General features: G+C 36.5%; 1 protein-coding gene across 2 annotated transcripts in view; it reads right to left on the reverse strand.

Annotated features, from left to right (window-relative positions):
• LOC115217065 (prostaglandin reductase 1) overlaps window positions 1-16,252 on the reverse strand; it is a 30,762-nt gene extending 14,510 nt beyond the window's left edge. Inside the window, exons 1-10 of one of the 2 annotated variants that reach the window (XM_036507223.1) lie at window positions 16,051-16,252; window positions 12,846-12,891; window positions 11,232-11,288; window positions 10,770-10,934; window positions 7,181-7,298; window positions 6,754-6,909; window positions 4,996-5,107; window positions 3,622-3,740; window positions 2,684-2,809; window positions 1,631-2,653 (exon numbers count right to left, since the gene is read on the reverse strand). In XM_036507223.1, coding sequence (XP_036363116.1) covers window positions 2,699-2,809; window positions 3,622-3,740; window positions 4,996-5,107; window positions 6,754-6,909; window positions 7,181-7,298; window positions 10,770-10,934; window positions 11,232-11,288; window positions 12,846-12,891; window positions 16,051-16,159 — 993 coding nt within the window. In that variant the 5' untranslated portion in view covers window positions 16,160-16,252 and the 3' untranslated portion in view covers window positions 1,631-2,653; window positions 2,684-2,698. Of the gene's footprint in view, window positions 1-1,630; window positions 2,810-3,621; window positions 3,741-4,995; window positions 5,108-6,753; window positions 6,910-7,180; window positions 7,299-10,769; window positions 10,935-11,231; window positions 11,289-12,845; window positions 12,892-16,050 lie in introns of those variants that run through there. The other variant, XR_005001180.1, reaches the window with a different exon arrangement.
• Window positions 16,253-18,909: the final 2,657 nt, after the last annotated feature.

Below are 18,909 nucleotides of genomic sequence, written 5' to 3' on the forward strand. Positions count from 1 at the left end.
AATAAAATATAATCTTGCTACTGTCTTTTTAGTGAGACAGCTTGTATAAAGCAGTATGGTACCAATGTATCATCAGGTCACTCCATAAGTTGTGTCCGATTTTACCTTTTTTAAAATTGAATGAGATTTAATAGAATTTTAGAATGTCCAATGGAATTAAAATTTATTTTTATGCATTTCTGTACATTTAAACTAATTAAATTTTATTTTGCAGAATAATAGAATTAAAATTTCTTTGATTAAAACCCTTTCTAACATGGAAGTATCCAAAGAACACTTGAGGCACATAATGCTTTATGAGTACAAAAAAGGAAACTCTGCAGCTGAAGCGACTTGAAACATACACTCAGTTTATGGGGAAGAATGCTTGAATGAAAGAACTTACAGAAGATGGTTTGCAAAATTCAGAAATGGAGATTTCAGCCTTGAAGATGAAGATCGAACAGGACGTCCAGTTGAGTTTGATGATAAACTCCTTGAGGCATTACTTGAAGAAAATCTTGCATTATCAGTAGAAGAATTGGCAATAAAGCTTAGTTCAAACCATACAACTGTTCATTGTCATCTTCAACATCTTGGAAAGGTTCTTAAAATTGGAAATTGTGTGCCTCCACAAATCCCGAGTTGACATCTGCTCTTCTCTCCATTCATGTGAACTCATTTCACCCTTTTTGGATAGACTTGTAATGAAAAATGGATCTTCTATTGAAATGTTAAACGTCGTAAACAGAGGCTTGGTAAAAGGGAAAAAGCTCAACCACAATTGGGAAGGGAACTTCATGGGAAAAAGGTTCTTCTCTCTATCTGGTGGGATTGCAAAGGAGTAATTCACTCTGAATTGTTACCACCTAATGCAACAATCAATGCTCAAGTCTACTGTCAGCAATTAGAGCATTTGAACCAAGTTTTGAAGAAAAAAAGACTCGCTTTAGTGAATTGAAAAGGAGCGATGTTTCATCAGGATAATGCACAACCCCACACTGCAAAGATCACATCACAGAAGATTGAAGAGCTTGGTTGGGAAAAAATTCCTCATTCGCCTTGTTCTCCTGACCTTGCTCCTCAGACTACCATTTGTTTCGTAGTTTACAGAATCATTTGGTGGACATAACTTTCGCAAGCCAGGAGGAGGTCGAAACCGATATTTCAGACTTCTTCGCTTTGAAACCAAAAGAGTTTTATAGGAAGCAAAAACGAGTACAAATCACTCAAAGTTATTGAATAAGAAAACACATGAAAACAAGATTTTACACATGTAGATTTATTTTATTAAGATATTTTGTAAAAAAAGGGTATTCAAAGAAAAACACTATATTTTAAGAGAACAAAGAACATCTCAACAAAAAAAATCTAGCATTTTTCTAAAAAGCTTTCAAAAAAATCTGCTACATTGTCACAATCATTGGCTAAATTCTAACACTTTGTGTGTTTTGAAACAAAAAATGTATTTTTGTAACATTTTACTATGCAGTAGTGTTCAATACTGTTTACATAAAACATGAAGTATAAAAAATATTGTTCTTATAGATATTTAATTGTACAGTTCAGGAAATGTATTAAAAAAAAAAAGCCATAAAAGCAAATTTATCAAAGTTTTCTTGAAAATTTTTCTTAAAAAATATAGATTTACTTCAATCATTAGAAAAATTTTTTTTAATTTGTAGAATATTCGAAAATAAAGTATATAAATTCCTTTTGAAAAACTGATTTAGTTGCATTAAATGATTGTTATGTGTTCATATCTTGAAGGATTGGGAAGGAAAAACGAACATCATGCACCAAAATGGAAGCCTTTGCAGTGGTAAGTGATTGCATTGGTAGCAGACATGTCAGCAACTAGTTCTACCTCATTAATATCCAACAACATCTTTGGAGATACATTTTTGTTATACATAAATATTAGCAAAAACTATTTCAGATTCAGTAAATTATTTGCTGTTTTAAATGAAACGGTTACTGTTTTAAATGAAAAGCTTACTCAACCTAGCAAGATGCAATAGAAAGAATATTAGACTGGACAAGAATTACCAAAAGTAGATTATGAAAGCAATTCTACCAAAGATCGGATGCAGGGCCTTCCATAATTCTTAGGATAACTGTAAAGGATTTGCCTATTTAATGGTGAGCAAAAACAGTCCAGATCTCAATTGATAGCAATCATAGTGGAGAGAAAAAGAAAAAAGTCATCAAAGAAATGTACTATTCTCAATAAGTTGGAGACAGGAGTAAGAATTTAGATGCTGATGAAATCTTTGCACCAATAAATTTAATACAAAATAAAAATAAAAGTATTAGAGGGCAATGTTGACCTCAGACACATTGTAGTTACTTCAAAACATTTCTTCAACAAATTATATTTGATATGTAAAACATTTCTTCAACAAATTATATTTGATATGTAAATTATGTTAAGCACATTAATTTTAACATTTATTAATAATTCTGTTTTACAATAATAAAAAAAACTTGCTTTAATTTTCTTTGGTTTAAAATTTTCCAACAGAAATTGGAAGAAACATCTTGTGTTCAAATTCTGCTCAGATTCACTACACATCTACCTGAATACATAAAACTAATTACTAATTGTACATTAGAGTCATTACAATTGATAACCATTCAACTATAAAAATAAATTGAATAAAATCAAATCTTTACGAATTTCTCTTCAAAAAACTGAATGAGTCTCAAACCATTACGTTTATGCTTTGACAATGGCTTTCCCAATATTGCTACCTTCAAACAATCCAAGGAAAGCTTTTGGCATGTTCTCAAAACCTTCTGTGATGGTCTCTTTGTAGATCAATTTTCCCTGTGAAAGAGAGAGAGAAAAAAAAAGAGTCAAGTTATCAGTGATTTCTTTTTACGCAGAACAGCAGGGGGGGGTCATCAATTCATACAATGTGTAATGTTTAAGCTTTTATATTACTTAATGCCTTCAAGAAAACATCATTACCAAATAATCTCATTGAGGTAGATTACAGAAAACCACACGGGTTAACCATATCTTTTACTTGTTTGTCATTGGTCTGTGGCCATGCTAGGGACACTACCCAGAAGGGCTTTAAACGAACAAATTGATGCCAGTACAGTACCTACTCAGGCTTGACCCTTTAGCATTTAGATTATAGTGTCAGCTGTGATGCATCTGTATCCACATCATTTTGAATTTATTCTGCATTATTTGCAGTCTTTAGGTAAAAATTGTCTAAAATCGAAAACCACACTGATGATGTGATTGTTTATATTCAAAATGATATTGTAGGGTAGGTGTGAGATGTCAGATCTGGCCAGTTTGAACATTAAACATGCAGAATATTTTGGTCAGATGTGGCCAGTTTAAATGCTAAGGGGTTAATCAAACTTGGCTACTGAGATTTAAGTGTATTTCTTAGCCACAGATACAACATAAGAATTGGTGAGAGAGTACAAATAGCTGACCATGTGATCTGTACTCTACAGAAAGCTGTAGTAGAAACACTTGCTCAAGGTGCTATGCAATGCATTTGAACTTTGAACCATGTCGTTGTGAGGCTCACTTCTCAACCTTACATCTTAACTGCCTCGTCTTATGGAAAGCAAAATTCTTTTTATACTAAAAAAAAAAACTTTTTTGATATTTACACTTTTAATCCATTCCAGAAGTTGCTTTCTTCCTTCGTCAGCTCGGTCGAAATACTTCCATACTATGAAACCAAATACGGAGAGTTCTTTAATCAAAATCCTTTTGAAAGGATAGGGACCTGAAGCAAAATAGAAATGAAAATGGTATTAATAATAATCCTTCCTACAATGGGTAGAAGACCCGAAATTTTGAGGAAGGGCCCAGTCGATTACATCAACCCCAGTGCTCAACTGGTATATATTTCAACGACCCTGAAAGGATGAAAAGCAAAGTCACCCTTGGTTGAATTTGAACTCAGAATGTAAAACCAAAAGAAAGGCCACACAACAATATCCAGTGCAATAACCATTCTGCCATAATAATAATAACAACAACAATAACAATTATAATAATATAATAATAATAATAATAATAATAATAATAATAACAACAACAACAACAGCAATAACAATAATAATAATAATAATAAACAATAATAATCTTTTCTACTATAGCCACAAGGCCTGAACAGTGACATCTGGCTGATTCATCTCAGGTGTTAGAGATTGAGGGAGGGGATAAGTTGATTACATCAACCCCAGTGCATCACTGGTATGTATTTTAATGGCCCTGAAATGATGAAAGGCAAAGTTGACCTCAGCAGAATTTGAACTCAGAATGTAATATAATCTATAAAGTGGTTGGCATTAGGAAGGGTATCCAGTCGTGGAAACCATGCGGAAACAGACACTGGATCTTGACACAGACATCTTAGCTGTTGGATGATGTCAAACTGTCCAACCCATGGCCATATAGAACATTGAAGCGAAATGATGGTGGCGGTGGTGAAGAGCAGGATCTCTATAGCGAAATTTAAATGTTTAAAAAAAAAAAACCTTTTAAAGAATCTGTCCAGAGACGTGCAACCAAACGCATACTCTCCATCAGACACCTACCATATTCTGAGCGCCTTGTTTCCCTGGGCATGGATTCACTGAAGCTCCGGTGTCTGGTGACAGACTTGGTAAACACCCACAAAGTTATCAACCACCTCACCAACAACAACACTGAACACCTTTTTGATCTCCATGTGTCTAACACACGTGGACATGCCTACAAAGTCAGAAAACAGCACAGCTCCCATGACTTTCGGAAACATTTTTTCACGCCCAGAGTTGCTGAAGCATGGAATAAACTGCCTGCGTCAGTTGTTGACTGCCATGACACTGCATCCTTTAAGGCCCTCATGCTTTCCGAAATCCGCCGAAGCTACACCTGATATATATACACTTTAGATGAGTTGTAGTGCACCTGAGCACTGTACACAATGTTTTATTATTATTATTATTAAAAGAGAATTTTAATAAGCAGAAGATAGAAAAATATCAGGTTACCCTTCAGTGCCTTTTCAGCTGGAACATTATATTCAGATATGCAACCACAAACGCATACACGCCCATAGCTATTCATGTGGTTTAAGACAACTGACGAGAAGTCACCTCCAACCTAGAAAACCAAACAGAACATTTCATTTAAGTAGTTTTTCAGGTTGTAAAATCTTCCAAGGCAGAAATGAGTCCACAACAACTACGGTTCATTATGAGCAATGCTGTTAAGTAAAATGTACGCTACTTGCAATTCGAGATATAATAGAATTGTTGCTAAGGTAGACCTTAGACATAGTGTACCTAAGACTACACTGTTCAATGTGCCTATCACTGGCACAATTCCACAGCATCAATGTTATTGTTTCAGCTTCATTTCCCCATCTCAAATCAAGCTATTTCTTTCAGCTAAATCTGGCTCTCCTTTGGTTATGTCGGCAAGGGTTCCAGCCTGTTCGTGAAATTAAGGAGCAAGCGGGCTGAGCACCCCACAGACATGATGCGTACTCTTAACATAGATCTTAGGGATGGTCAAGGTGACATTTTGAATTACAGGTGCAACTCATTTTTGCCAGGTAAGTGAATTGGAGCAACGTGAAATAAAAGCATCACTGCTGGGAATAGAACTCACAACGCTATAATCATAAGCCAAGTACACTAGCCACGTGCCTTCATGAGTAAGTAAAAAGAAAAAAGCACAGGCGTGGCTGAGTGGTAAGAAGCTTGCTTCCCAACCACGTGGTTCTGGGTTCAGTCCCACCATGTGCTACCTTGGGCAAGTGTCTTCTACTATAGCTTGGGCTGATCAAAGCCTTGTGAGTGGATTTGGTTGATGGAAACTGAAAGGAGCCTGTCGTGTATATACATGCATACTACTTGGCTTACAAAGGATAGGTCATGGGGTCGATTTGTTTGACTAAAATCCGAAGATAGTGCTCCAGCATGGCTACAGTCAAATGACTGAAACAAGTAAAAGAATAAACAGATTATATATAATATTTTGTTTTGCTTTCAGTTTTAATTTCTTCTTGTTTGTGCCAGAAATAAAGAACAACTAAAAGCTAAGTTTACCCTGCCAAAAGGTAAGCCTTCCTCCCAACAACCCATTATGAAGTGAGGAGTGTCACTTTATTGCAAGAGAAACAGACTATGGCTTGCAGCTATGTGAGGTTTCATAGTAATGGCCCTTTGGTCAGTACTTCAATACTTCAACCCTTAAGCATTCAGATAATTCTGCCATTGTTTTAAATTAATCATAAGTTATCTCGTAGCTTTGAAATTTTGATGATGTAATTGTATGTTTTTAGTATGTCATCGTTGAGTAGATGTAAGAGGCCAAATCTGGCCAGTTTAAGCAGAAAACAGGTACAATATTTGGGCCTGATAGGGCCGGTTTAAATGCTAAATGTGAATGTTACGACCACACCAACTCTTACAACCAAGAGGTTGATAGTTTCAACAAACACATTCTTATGAAGAAGTGCACCAACAGCAAAGAGTCTAAAACTTAACCATTAGCATTTAATCCAGTTATATCTGACCGAAATATTCTACTTATTCTATGTTCAAAACCAGTCAAATCTCGCCTCTCATACCTACCTTACAATGTCATTTAAAAAAATAAACAATCACATCATAAAAATATCAAGTCTATGAGATAATGCATGATAAATTCAATACAATGTGAATAAATAAACTCTACATTTGATTGAATAATTGTAATGCTAAAGGATTAAATTGTCTCAGAAACGGTGCCAATCAACTTACATTGTCAAAATAACAGTCAATGCCGTCAGGAACAGATGATGATAATACTTTGTCCAAATCAATATTCTTGTAGTTGAAGACTTGATCAAAGCCCAGTTCATTCTTAAGCCAGGAACATTTCTCCTCAGTGCCAGCAAATGCCACCACTTTACAACCCTAAATAAAGTCAACCAAAAATATGTGTATGCAAACAAATGGAACAATTTTCAGGACAAACACAAAAATTTTATATCATTGAAAAATAATAAATCATATTTTCAAACAAACAAAATCTCTCGCTGAGATGTTTTAGTCTAAAATCATTTTTTGCTAATTACAAATGGTTCATTGCATGGTACAACTAGAGAAAACTGCCCCCTACAGACAAGGCAAGTTGTAGGTGAGGAAGGAGGAGAGAAAATCGAGGAAAAAAACAACACAAAGCTACCTTGATTTTGGCAATTTGTCCCACAATACTTCCGACAGCCCCAGCAGCAGCATTAACCAATACAGTTTCTCCAGATTTTGGTTGACATTTCTCAAGGAATCCAAAATATGCTGTTAACCTGCATTTGAAAGATTTGAAGCAGCTGATTTAATTGCAACAACAACAGACAGACACACACACACATATATATATATATATATATATATATATATATATATATATATAAATTAGAAAAAAAACACCTTTTATCAATTCAATAATGAAAAATCAAATTATACCATCAAGAAAATTACATATTATTTTTTTCTAATTTATATATATATATATATACGTAAAAAGCACTATCCGACTCGGGGCCGTGGCACGTAAAATACTCCAATGCGACCGTACGACAGGCACCCATGCCAACCCCCTTTGCTTGTGAAGACATGTTGGGGCAAGCGAAATCGAAATCGAATTGAACCAGCCAGGATCCCTGGTCTGGTGGTACGTAAAAAGCACTATCCGACTCGTGGCCGTGGCACGTAAAATACTCCAATGCGACCGTACGACAGGCACCCATGCCAACCCCCTTTGCTTGTGAAGACATGTTGGGGCAGGCGAAATCGAAATCGAATTGAACCAGCCAGGATCCCTGGTCTGGTGGTACGTAAAAAGCACTATCCGACTCGTGGCCGATGCCAGCACCGCCTCGACTGGCTTCCGTGCCGGTGGCACATAAAATACACCAATCTGACCGTGGCCGTTGCCAGCCCCGCCTGGCACCTGTGCAGGTGGCACGTAAAAAGCACCCACTACACTCACGGAGTGGTTGGCGTTAGGAAGGGCATCCAGCTGTAGAAACATTGCCAAATTAGACTGGAGCCTGGTGCAGCCTTCTGGCTTCCCAGAACCCCGGTCGAACCGTCCAACCCATGCTAGCATGGAGAACGGACGTTAAACGACGATGATGATGATGATGATATATATTATATTTTGTGAAATTTGATTTAGTATATCCAAATTGAATTTTTCCCTGTAAGTTTGGAATAATATTCCCTCATATTATTATTATTATTATATATATATAAAACTAAACTCATATTTCTGCTTTAGAAGTGTCAAATACAGAGAAGAAAGTAATATTTTGAATGCTGTTAAAACAGCAGTAAAACTCAGTATTATTACCTTTGCAAGATGGAAAAATTATTTTTTGTCTTGCAACAACAATAATACCCAATTCCCTGCTGTTATCACAGTGATACTACGTTCAAAATACTTTCTTGTCTGTATAATTGTTACTTTAATTGTTTAATCACAGGCACTCCAGTTACGACCATAGGATGACTCATTTTTACCAGTTGAGCGGACTGGAGCAATGTGAAATGAAGTGTCTTGCCCAAGAGCACAACATGTCAATTCAGCCAGAAATTGAACCCAAATTACATATTCTGATAATGGTTCTCTCATCATCATTGTTCGACCATGGTCGAGACTTTCATAGTCTCTTCAAATAGCTAATAATGTGTGCGCGTGCCACTACTACACACAAGACTTTATATAGAAATGAGAATTGAGACACTCTGGGAGAATTGTTAGAGCATTAAAGGCAGCGAGCTGGCAGAAGCGTTAGCCCGCCGGGCGAAATGCTTGCCTCAATTTTAGTATTTTGATATAGAATCACCACAGCTATGAAGCTAGACAGTGCTATGTACCTTGCCTAGGGTTGTAACATGATGTGCTGACCAGGAAAATTTGAATTCACAAACGATTTTAATTAGTGATACAGTAATTTAAAACAACAGACATTCAGTTATTGTTTATCTTCACATAAAACAATGATGATGCCTTTTGCCAACAAAACCCAGTTAATGCATCAGGTGCTAACTAGGTCACTTCACCATTCCTTAATTATTTATAATATAACATGAAATAGTACTGTTAAATACAGTAGTTTTCTATAATCAGAAAACTCCACAACTTTAATCAACTAATGGACCTAAATAATTAATGGAACTATACAAACACTTGTGGTAATCTGGATGACCGTTATTACGAAGAGAGGCAATTACCTCATCACAATGAGATGGGATTAGAGATTTTAATTTGAAATCAAGCAATATAGACAGGACATATAATTATATATACATATATTTATATATATATCCTCATCCTTTAACGTCTGCTTTCCATGCTAGCATGGGTTGGATGACTTGACTGAGGACTGCCAAACCAGATGGCTGCACCAGGCTCCAATCTTGATCTGGCAGAGTTTCTACAGCTGGATGCCCTTCCTAACGCCAACCACTCCCAGAGTGTAGTGGGTGCTTTTACATGCCACCTGCATGAGGGCCAGTCAGGCGGTACTGACAACGGCCATGCTCGAAATGGTGTTTTTTACATGCCGCCTGCACAGCGGCACTGGCAACGACCTTGCTCATATGTTTTGTTCATGTGCCAGTAATGCAACGCTGGTAACGATATATATATATATATATGTGTGTGTGTGTGTGTGTGTATATATATATATATATCTACCTGTACAGGCAATGTCAGTTTGATGAAGGAAGAGAGCAAGAGAGCTTATGTGCATCACAAACTTTTGATCACTATAAACAAATCATCCATGCAGAATTGTTAGGGCACTGAAGAGACAGGGGAGGGTGGTAGACCACATTACTCTGTAGGGAGCACAGGGCTGGTTTCCCAGTTTCTCTGACGTATATATCCCTTCATGGGTGGGATACTGATCCATTGCAGGATTACTAATTTTTAAAAGGTGAGTAGAACGGAGTAACATGAAATGAGGTGTTTTGTTCAAGAAAACAACACATCACCTGGTCCAGGAATCGAAACCACAATCTTATGATTATGAGACCAACACCTTAACCACTAAACCGTGTGCCTTCTTGTTGCAGTATGGGTTTCTACAATTACAGTGCTACATTGTTATCTGAAGTATAATTAGAACAGTATATGGTAATAATGTTATGTGGTACAATTACTGCAAGAGATTGCAGAACTGTCTTTCTCAGATCAAGAGACCACCCTTAAATGAAAATCTCTTTTTTAATGCCCATTTTCCGTGCCAGCATGGATTGGACAGTTTGACAGGAACTGGACAGCTGGAGAATTGCTCAGGGTCCAAACGTCTGTTTTGGCATGGGACTTCTGTCTGAATGCCCTTCCTAATGCCAACCACTTTACAAAGTGTAAAATATATATAAATATATTTTAAATTCTTTTTTTTTTTAATTATTATTGTTATTATTACGGTGGAGAGCTGACAGAATTGTTAGCATTCTGGCCAAAATGCTAAGCAGCATTTTGTCCATGTTTACATTCTGAGCTCAAATTTTGTTGAGGTCGACTTTGTCTTTCATCCTTTCGGGGTTGATAAATTAAATACCAGTGAAACACTGGGGTCAATGTAATCCCCCAAAATTTCAGGCCTTGTGCCTATAATAGAAATGATTATTATTATTATTATTATTTATGGTGAAGCTCTAAAAATTTCTGTTGGTGTACAAGATGAAGTGAAAATATCAAGAAATCAAACATTGCATTTAAAACAAAAAAAAAATTTAAAAAAAGATAAGATACCACTTACCCAGGCATTCCCAAGGATCCTAGAGTGAGAGACAATGATAAGTCTTCAATGTCAGGAACTTTCCTCAGAACTGAGACATCTTTCACTAATGCGTGACTCTTCCAACCAAGACGAGCTATCACATGTGTGCCTTCAGGGAATTTTGGATTCTTGCTCGCAATAACCCTGCATTTGAACATAAACTTATCATTTAAAAAAAAGAGATATATATATATATATACAATAGGTGCTGATGTGGCTGTGTGGTAAGAAGCTTAAATGTTACAAAGAATTTATTAAAATAAATTAGTTATCATTAAGTTAGTGTTAGGAACATAAATTGTGACTAAGGTTTGGTGGAAGATTTTAATTCAAAACTTATGAAAAAAAGTCATTTTTACTAGAGCCAGAGCCGGTTTCAGCCAGGTTGGGAGTGAAAGGGTTCAGCACATAACAAATGGGAAACTATAGAAACAAACTTACCTTGCTACCTGTTCCCCTATTATCACATCTCCTTCTGACAGACTAGCAGTGTAGATACTAAAAAAGAAAAGAGAAAGAAAAAAAAACGCCAAAGTAATCTTCAGAATGACAATTACCTTCTTAATGCAAAACAGTCAATACTTTTTACGGAGATGTACTTGCATAGCAAGTGACTTAATCTGAGATCGTGTGCTGGAACGAAAACAATTGCAGCGTGGAAGGTGTTTATAAGCCATTTAAGAAACTCACAAAAACCATTAGATTCACTTCAACATTTAAATTTAATTTGTCAAAATATTTTCGTCGCTTGGAGACCGCGACCTGTTCACCGACAAAACTTCGTGCTCAGTGAACCGGTCGCGGTCTCCAAGCGACGAAAATATTTTGGCAAATTAAATTTAAATGTTGAAGTGAATTTAACGGAATTTTGTGTTTCCTAAATGGCTTATAAACACCTTCCACAAGTCAATACTTTCATGAACCATAAAAATTTCCAGAACCTTGAAATTTAACTCTGACTTCAGAAGCATTAAGTAGACATACAGATTATTTCTTCTTTGATAGGGTGTTAGTCTACCATGAAATTTTCTCTATAGAAGAAAAAGATCATCAATGGTCGCCTCTGCAGCACAAGTCTGGGCAACGTTGTCAGTGGAAAACCAGCAGTCATCCATGTATACAGCCTCCCCGCTCCACACCACCGATGTTGGGAAAGGGAGAGGCCGATACAGCTTGGCACCAGTGACATCGCAACTCATTTCTACAGCTGAGTGAACTGGAGCAACATGAGGTAAAATGTCTAGCTCAAGAACACAACTTACAGCTCAGAAATTGAACTCACTACCTCATGATGTGAGCCTGATGCTCAAAAAACTGATCCATGCACCTTCACATGTATGTATGTTAGCAGTAAACACATATTCCCATCCGGCTCACAAACACACACCAAACATCTATATCTGAACACATCACATAATATAGGCAATATGTATATACATGGCCTGCTCGCTTAGCCAGCGGGGTGGCGTCATTTTAAAGCTAAGACAATGTGAAGCGCATTGTGACCAGCGATGTGTAACATCTGATAGTCTGGTCGGTCATGGTGATGTATATACATACATATCATCATCATCATTATCGTTTAACATCCGCTTTCCATGCCAGCATGGGTTGGATGATTTGACTGAGGACTGGCGAACCTGATGGCTGCACCAGGCTCCAATCTTGATCTGGCAGTGTTTCAACAGCTGGATGCCCTTTCTAACGCCAACCACTCCAAGAGTGTAGTGGGTGCTTTTATGTGCCACCGGCATGAGGGCCATTCAGGCAGCAGTGGCAGTGGCCACGGAAAATCGTGTATCCAATCTACCACAAGGTCCAGTCCTTGTTATTCCATGATGGTTTGTATGTCTCAGTGATTCTGCGAGCTAAGTCAGTGTAGCACAAGCTCATGGTAGGGCCTCTTATGCTGGACAGGCCAAATATATAAGAAAAAAACCAATACTGCAGTGAATTTCTTTGATTAAAACCGTCAATGCAGAGCCCCAGCATGGCCACACTTCAATGACTGAAACAAATAAAAAACAAAGGGTAATGGTCCCATATAAGACATACCGCATGTAAGGATCAACAGTCAGCCAGACTGCTTCACATAGAACTTCTGAAAAAAAAGAAGAAATAAATAATTTAAATAAACTGGAAAAGAGAAATGGAAAGAAAGTTTGATGTCAACGATTTATTGAAAGAAACATTTTGCTTTCTCCATTTGCAAAATCATTACCATTCTTATCAATAGTCGTTTCTGATATAGGCAGAAGGTCCAAAATTTGGCAGAGAGCTTAGTCAATTACATCACATCCATCTCATACAAGACTGCTACATTATTTCATTGAAGGAAGGCAGCGAGCTGGCAGAGTTGTTAGCATGCTGGACGAAATGCTTAGCAGTAAATACTACGTTTTGAGCTCAAATTCTGCTGTGGTCGACTTTGTTTTTCATCCTTTCAGGGTCGATAAATTAAGTACCAGTGAACTTTCAGGCAATAATGATGATGGTAGAGATCACCTTTCAGTACTTTGCTCCATGTCTTCCTGGGTCTCCCTCTTCAACAAATTCCATCTATTTTAAATAACTGACACTTCTTTATACAACTGTCTACATCCATGCGCATTACATGACCAAACAACCAGCAGCCTTCACTCTTGCACACTGCATCTAATTCCTCTTATGCCTATCTTTTTTCTCAATACGCAAGCGTTCTGTCACATACAAGCTTCATTCCTCTCTAGCCTTCACATGTCATCTACATTCAGGGCATATATCTCACACATACACTCAACTATTTATCTTGTGTTGCTGACCCGTTTTTTTTTTTTCTATTACATAATAACAGTGAAGGAGAACAACTGCTACATGGAAGAAAGGTGGGCCCTAGCAACCTACAATAGCTTGTTCCTGATAATCAAGTTGTGAAGAGATTTGTAATAGAAGTGATCTCTAGGATTTGAAATACATTGATTTCAGCTGCATAAGAAAACAGGCATGAGTTTTATTAGCCAGCTAGCATGCTAGAAATAGTAGTGAATTTCCAACCTGTAAATCTAAAAATAAAAAAAATGGACACGTTGGCTAATATAGCTGTGGTACACTATGCCATCAAAACGAAATTGTTTTGGCTGGAATGTCTTTGAGCATAGAATTCTATTATCAGAACCGACTTGGGACTAATATCCATGGATATCTTTATATATAAAATTAAAGTTTTGTGTCTGTCTCCTACGATTTAGATTCCTAACTACTCCCACATTTTGCGGTGCAGTTTAACCAAAAGCGGGTATCTTATAGTCGTGATTCATATCGAGCCCTTCTGGGTATTAGCGCGCGTCTACGATTTAAAAAAAAATTTACCATCATTTTTTCCCATTTTAATGCATTTTTTCGCTATTATATAAGGGAAGTAACTCTCTAAAAATGTCTACGATGAGTCAACGATTTAAAAAAAAATTTACCATCATTTTTTTTCCATTTTTAATGCATTTTTTTTGCTATTTTTTGGCTAAAACTCTCTAAAAATGCTTATATAGTTATTTCCCTTACAAACCCGAGCAACGCCGGGCGATACTGCTAGTGAGCTATAAAATAGCCAGAATGAGATGGATGAACAAGATCTCGTCGTCGTCATCATCGGTTCAATTTTCCATGTTTGTATGTTTCCAAGTAAAATAATATTTGCCTTCGTCCTCCGAACACGAACAACACAATGGCCAGAGATATACTCACAGTCGATTTGCAACTAGAATGCTTGTACGACACAGTACTTATTTGCACTAAATGCGTGTGGACAAGATAAAGAGATATGGAAACATACACCCACGCGACGGACATTTTTCAGCAGCCTTCTAAATCCACGGTAAATTTTTTGTGCATTTTCACTAAGAAAGAAAACTCGGATATTTTGCGTGGAATCAAGTACCCTGACCTCCTAATATCCTGCATATCCCTTATGTTGGTTCGGGGAAAAGGGTGGTGAGGAGGGACCCCCATCCCGGAATCAATGAGGTGGGGGTGATCTGCAGCATATCAGGAGGTCAGGGTACTTGATTCCAGGCAAAAAATCCGAGTTTTTTTTTTTCCTTAGTGAAAATCGTGCGGGTGTTACACAAAAAATTTACCAAAACTTACTTAAGGTGCCGCGCAGGGTTAAACTCCATTTCTTTTTTCATATTCGTTTACTACATACTGTTTTACACCTATTACATTATCCCCCATCCCATTTTTTAAATCCCGGGTCAGAAACTGGACTTTAACCCTGCGTAGTGGGTCTGAATCCGAAACCACGTGTTTGCAAAGCGAACGTCTTAACGACGTAGTCTGCGTCTACATAAAAATAGGACACCTTAGAATTTCTGTAAATATTTGCGCATTTCTCAAGTGCAGTGTAAATAATACTTACAGCTAATATAGGAAAGTCGAGATTACGAAAACTGACTTAGTTTTTATAGCATGAAGAACTAAGCACAAATAGATAACAATTTTCGTGCAGTCCATATATATTTGACAACTTTACTATCAACCGTAATCATTCGAACGATGAAATAGCGGTATATTTGTCAACTCTTCTTAGTTACCGGATTTTGAATGGAAATAGCATAACAACACTTTTATACAGGAATGTGTAAAGGCTTTCGAGAAAATTCTATTAAATTTTATTAGCTATAGAAGATAATAAATTAGCTTTAATTAGAAAATAATCACCAAATTGTTTTCTCCTACACTATTTTAAAATGTATTAGGTGTTAATTCAATTTCTGATAGATTCGTGCGGTTCACTTCGTTTGTTGTCGCCGAAAGAGAAAGTGAAAAAGAAATATACATACATTTGTAGTTAGCAATTTCTAACATACGCTTATTAAAAAAAACAGAATTAATTATTGAGAAAAGAGTTAATTTCCAATATAAAAAGGCACTTTCACTTTTTAAGTATTACTATTTAAAATTTGTCCAAATTTACTATATTTAAAAAGTTAAGGCGACTCGGGGAGCTTACCGCATTTGAGGTTATGTAACGAAGCTGAATGGGAAAAATTCATATAAAAAAATAACGAAATGATGAACATATACTAAAATATTAGCAAGGATATTATGAAGTTAATTGAACTCAAAATTACAGGTCTCATCCCACATGGTGTCTAATAAGGAGGATGATCACGGTTGGAATGCCTTAGATTATTGGGTTTGAACTGAGGGTGTAAAATGAAATAGGTAGTAATTAAATTGAACTCTGAATAGAAGAAAAAAAAATTATATTTGTTAAAATTACCGCCATCGTTAACTTCATCGGGCAACTCTTCTGTTACCAGCTTGATATCATCACTGGACGGTTTGCCAGCAAAGTGTTTAGCTAAAACGAATTTTTTTGACAGAACCATAATCAGTCACGTTCCTTCGGCAAAGAAAAGTTCTGTTTGAATGGAATTGCCCGCGCACCGTCTCCTGACTGCGCATCTAGGGGGACCTAACTAAAAATTGCTTTTAGCCTTTTCAAGTCGACCTATATTTTGAGATTAAGAAAGTCAATTAATAGTGAGTGAGGGTGTATTTTCTTCAAATATTTACTTATATCAAGTAAACAAATGACCTCTTAATGCATTAAAACCATCATAACATGATGAGATGACTATTTCAGAAAATTATCAGCGTTTTCTTTGAGTGTTTAAAAGACAAATTTAGCTGGGGCAAAATGAGTAAGCCAAGATAAGATAAATTTGCTGCTCCCATTCACCCAGAGATAACATTTGAAAACAAGCCCGTGCACATCGTTATCCATTCATAGACACTAGAAAGATCAGAAATGCAAAAATAAATAAATGAATGAATGAATAAATAAATAAAAATAAGAATTAAAAATCCAAATATCTGGGTCAAATGAAAGAGGATCAGGGAAAAAAAAACACGTGGAATTTAACGAAACTCGACAAAATAAAAAAAATATATAAAAAACTCAAGATAAAATATTTGCTGATATTGTTGTTTGCTCCTTCTCGAGCTATGCCTGGCTCATAAAGGCCGGTTTTCTTAGGTTCCCCACCTGGACGGGACGACAGTCCGTCGCAGGTGAGCTGCAAGATGCAGGAGGAAAGAGTGAGAGAATGTTGTGGCGAAAGAGTCAGCAGAGATTCACCATTACCTACTGCTGGAGCCGCGTGGAGCTTAGGTGTTTCGCTCATAAACACACACATCACCCAGTCTGAGATTCGAACCCGCGATCCCTCGACCGCGAGTCCGCTACTCTAACCACTAGGCCACCCCTCATATTACTTACCATTATTTTTTGAAACTTGAAAATTATCAAACTAGACAACAGTGTGAGAAAAATTGACTTGAAATCCAAAAGAAAAACGAATATTTATTGTTAATCACCAAAAATTATTCAGATATTTTATTAGCGACCTCAATTACAATCGGGTTCAAAGTTGGAAACAATTTTTTGGAAACCGGACTTGCCACCTGACGATGTTTCGGTCTCTCACAACTTTTATAACTATGCTGACTGATACAGCAGCACCAAATAATCAAACCATACTTGCAATGTCATGATTTCAAAGAGGTAAGGAGAAAATAACGAGAAATCAGGAGTTACTCATTTTGACCCGGTTACTAATTTTGCACGACCGGCCATCCTTAGAAAATTTCCTTAAAAGAATTTGATTGAAAGATATGGAGAAACAAAGTCGCCGAGTGACATACGTACGAAGGTATACCTATTTCTTTACTACCAACAAGGGGCTAAACACAGAGAGGACAAACAAGGACAGACAAACGGATTAAGTAGATTACATCGACGCCAGTGAGTAACTGGTACTTATTTAATCGACCCCGAAAGGATGAAAAGCAAAGTCGACCTCGGCGGAATTTGAACTCAAAACGTAATGGCATATGAAATACCTATTTCTTTTACTACCCACAAGGGGCTAAACACAGAGGAGACAAACAAGGACAGACAAACGGATTAATTCGATTTTCTTCAGGCATTGTCGTGTGAAGCACGTTTAGGCAAAGTGATGTGGCAAAAAGTATATCCTAAATACGAAGAAATTTCAAAAAGTAAAACGTAAAAAAAGGTGGTTTTAATTCCTACTACGTCAACATGCCCCACATTCTTTTAATTTTACATGTTTCCGTTGGTTAGCACCAAAAAATTCATTTAATCGTTATTGAACAATTATTAAGAAAAAATGTCTCCGTTCGAAATTCATAAAAGAAGGTAAACAGTTCTTGTTTTGTACCAAAGATAAATTTTTAGACAGCCGTAGTAAAGTAAGTATTTTCTTTTAAATTTAGGAAAAGCTTACAAAGTATAATGCTCACAGCAGCTATAAAGTCAGTGTAGTCCAAATGACTAAGCAAAATGTTCTGTCTTACACTAATGCAATTAGTTTTTCTCGCAAAAAATCGATTGAAATAGTTGAATTGTACTCAACGCTGTAGCAGTTGACGACCTTGAAAATTAGTGCATTCACGCAGCGAACATTACTCCTCTGCATTGGATCAGCTTATCTGTCGTTCGCTCAAAACCAATGACATCGCCAAAAAATTCTTGTCGACCCTTAAGAATTGGAATTTTTGAAAAGTCAAAATTTTGCATTATTTAGCTTGTTATTCTCTTTAAGTGAACATTTTTCTGGTTGAAATACACCGAAAAATGGCGACACAGCAGTCAAAAAATCGTAAGAAAAATAGGGATTTTCATAGAAAAAAAGCACCTTTTTGATGTAAATATTTTTTGGTCTTTGCATGGTCCGATTTGAATTGTTTTCTTCTACGGAATGAAGAGCAGGCCTTCTTCTATCATACTCTCAATTTTGGTCAACTTGCACCGCAGGGTCTCGGAGGAAATAGTGTTAGTTGAAGGCTACCAAACCTGCCACACACACACACAGACAACTTCAGCTTTATATATATAGAAATATATATATATGATGATGATGATGATATATATATATATATATATATATATATACATATACGTAAATGTCGAACGGTAAAAATGAGTGGTCAACACCGCATTAATGGGTAGAATTTCTTTATTCGTGTATTAAGGCTACCATTGGTTTCATGTTAAGAAAAATAAAAGTTATTTCACGTTAAAGTAGTCATATTTCGGTAATTTCAACCAATC

The sequence above is a fragment of the Octopus sinensis genome, linkage group LG11 (assembly GCF_006345805.1).
Source record: "Octopus sinensis linkage group LG11, ASM634580v1, whole genome shotgun sequence".
Lineage (NCBI taxonomy): Eukaryota > Metazoa > Mollusca > Cephalopoda > Octopoda > Octopodidae > Octopus > Octopus sinensis.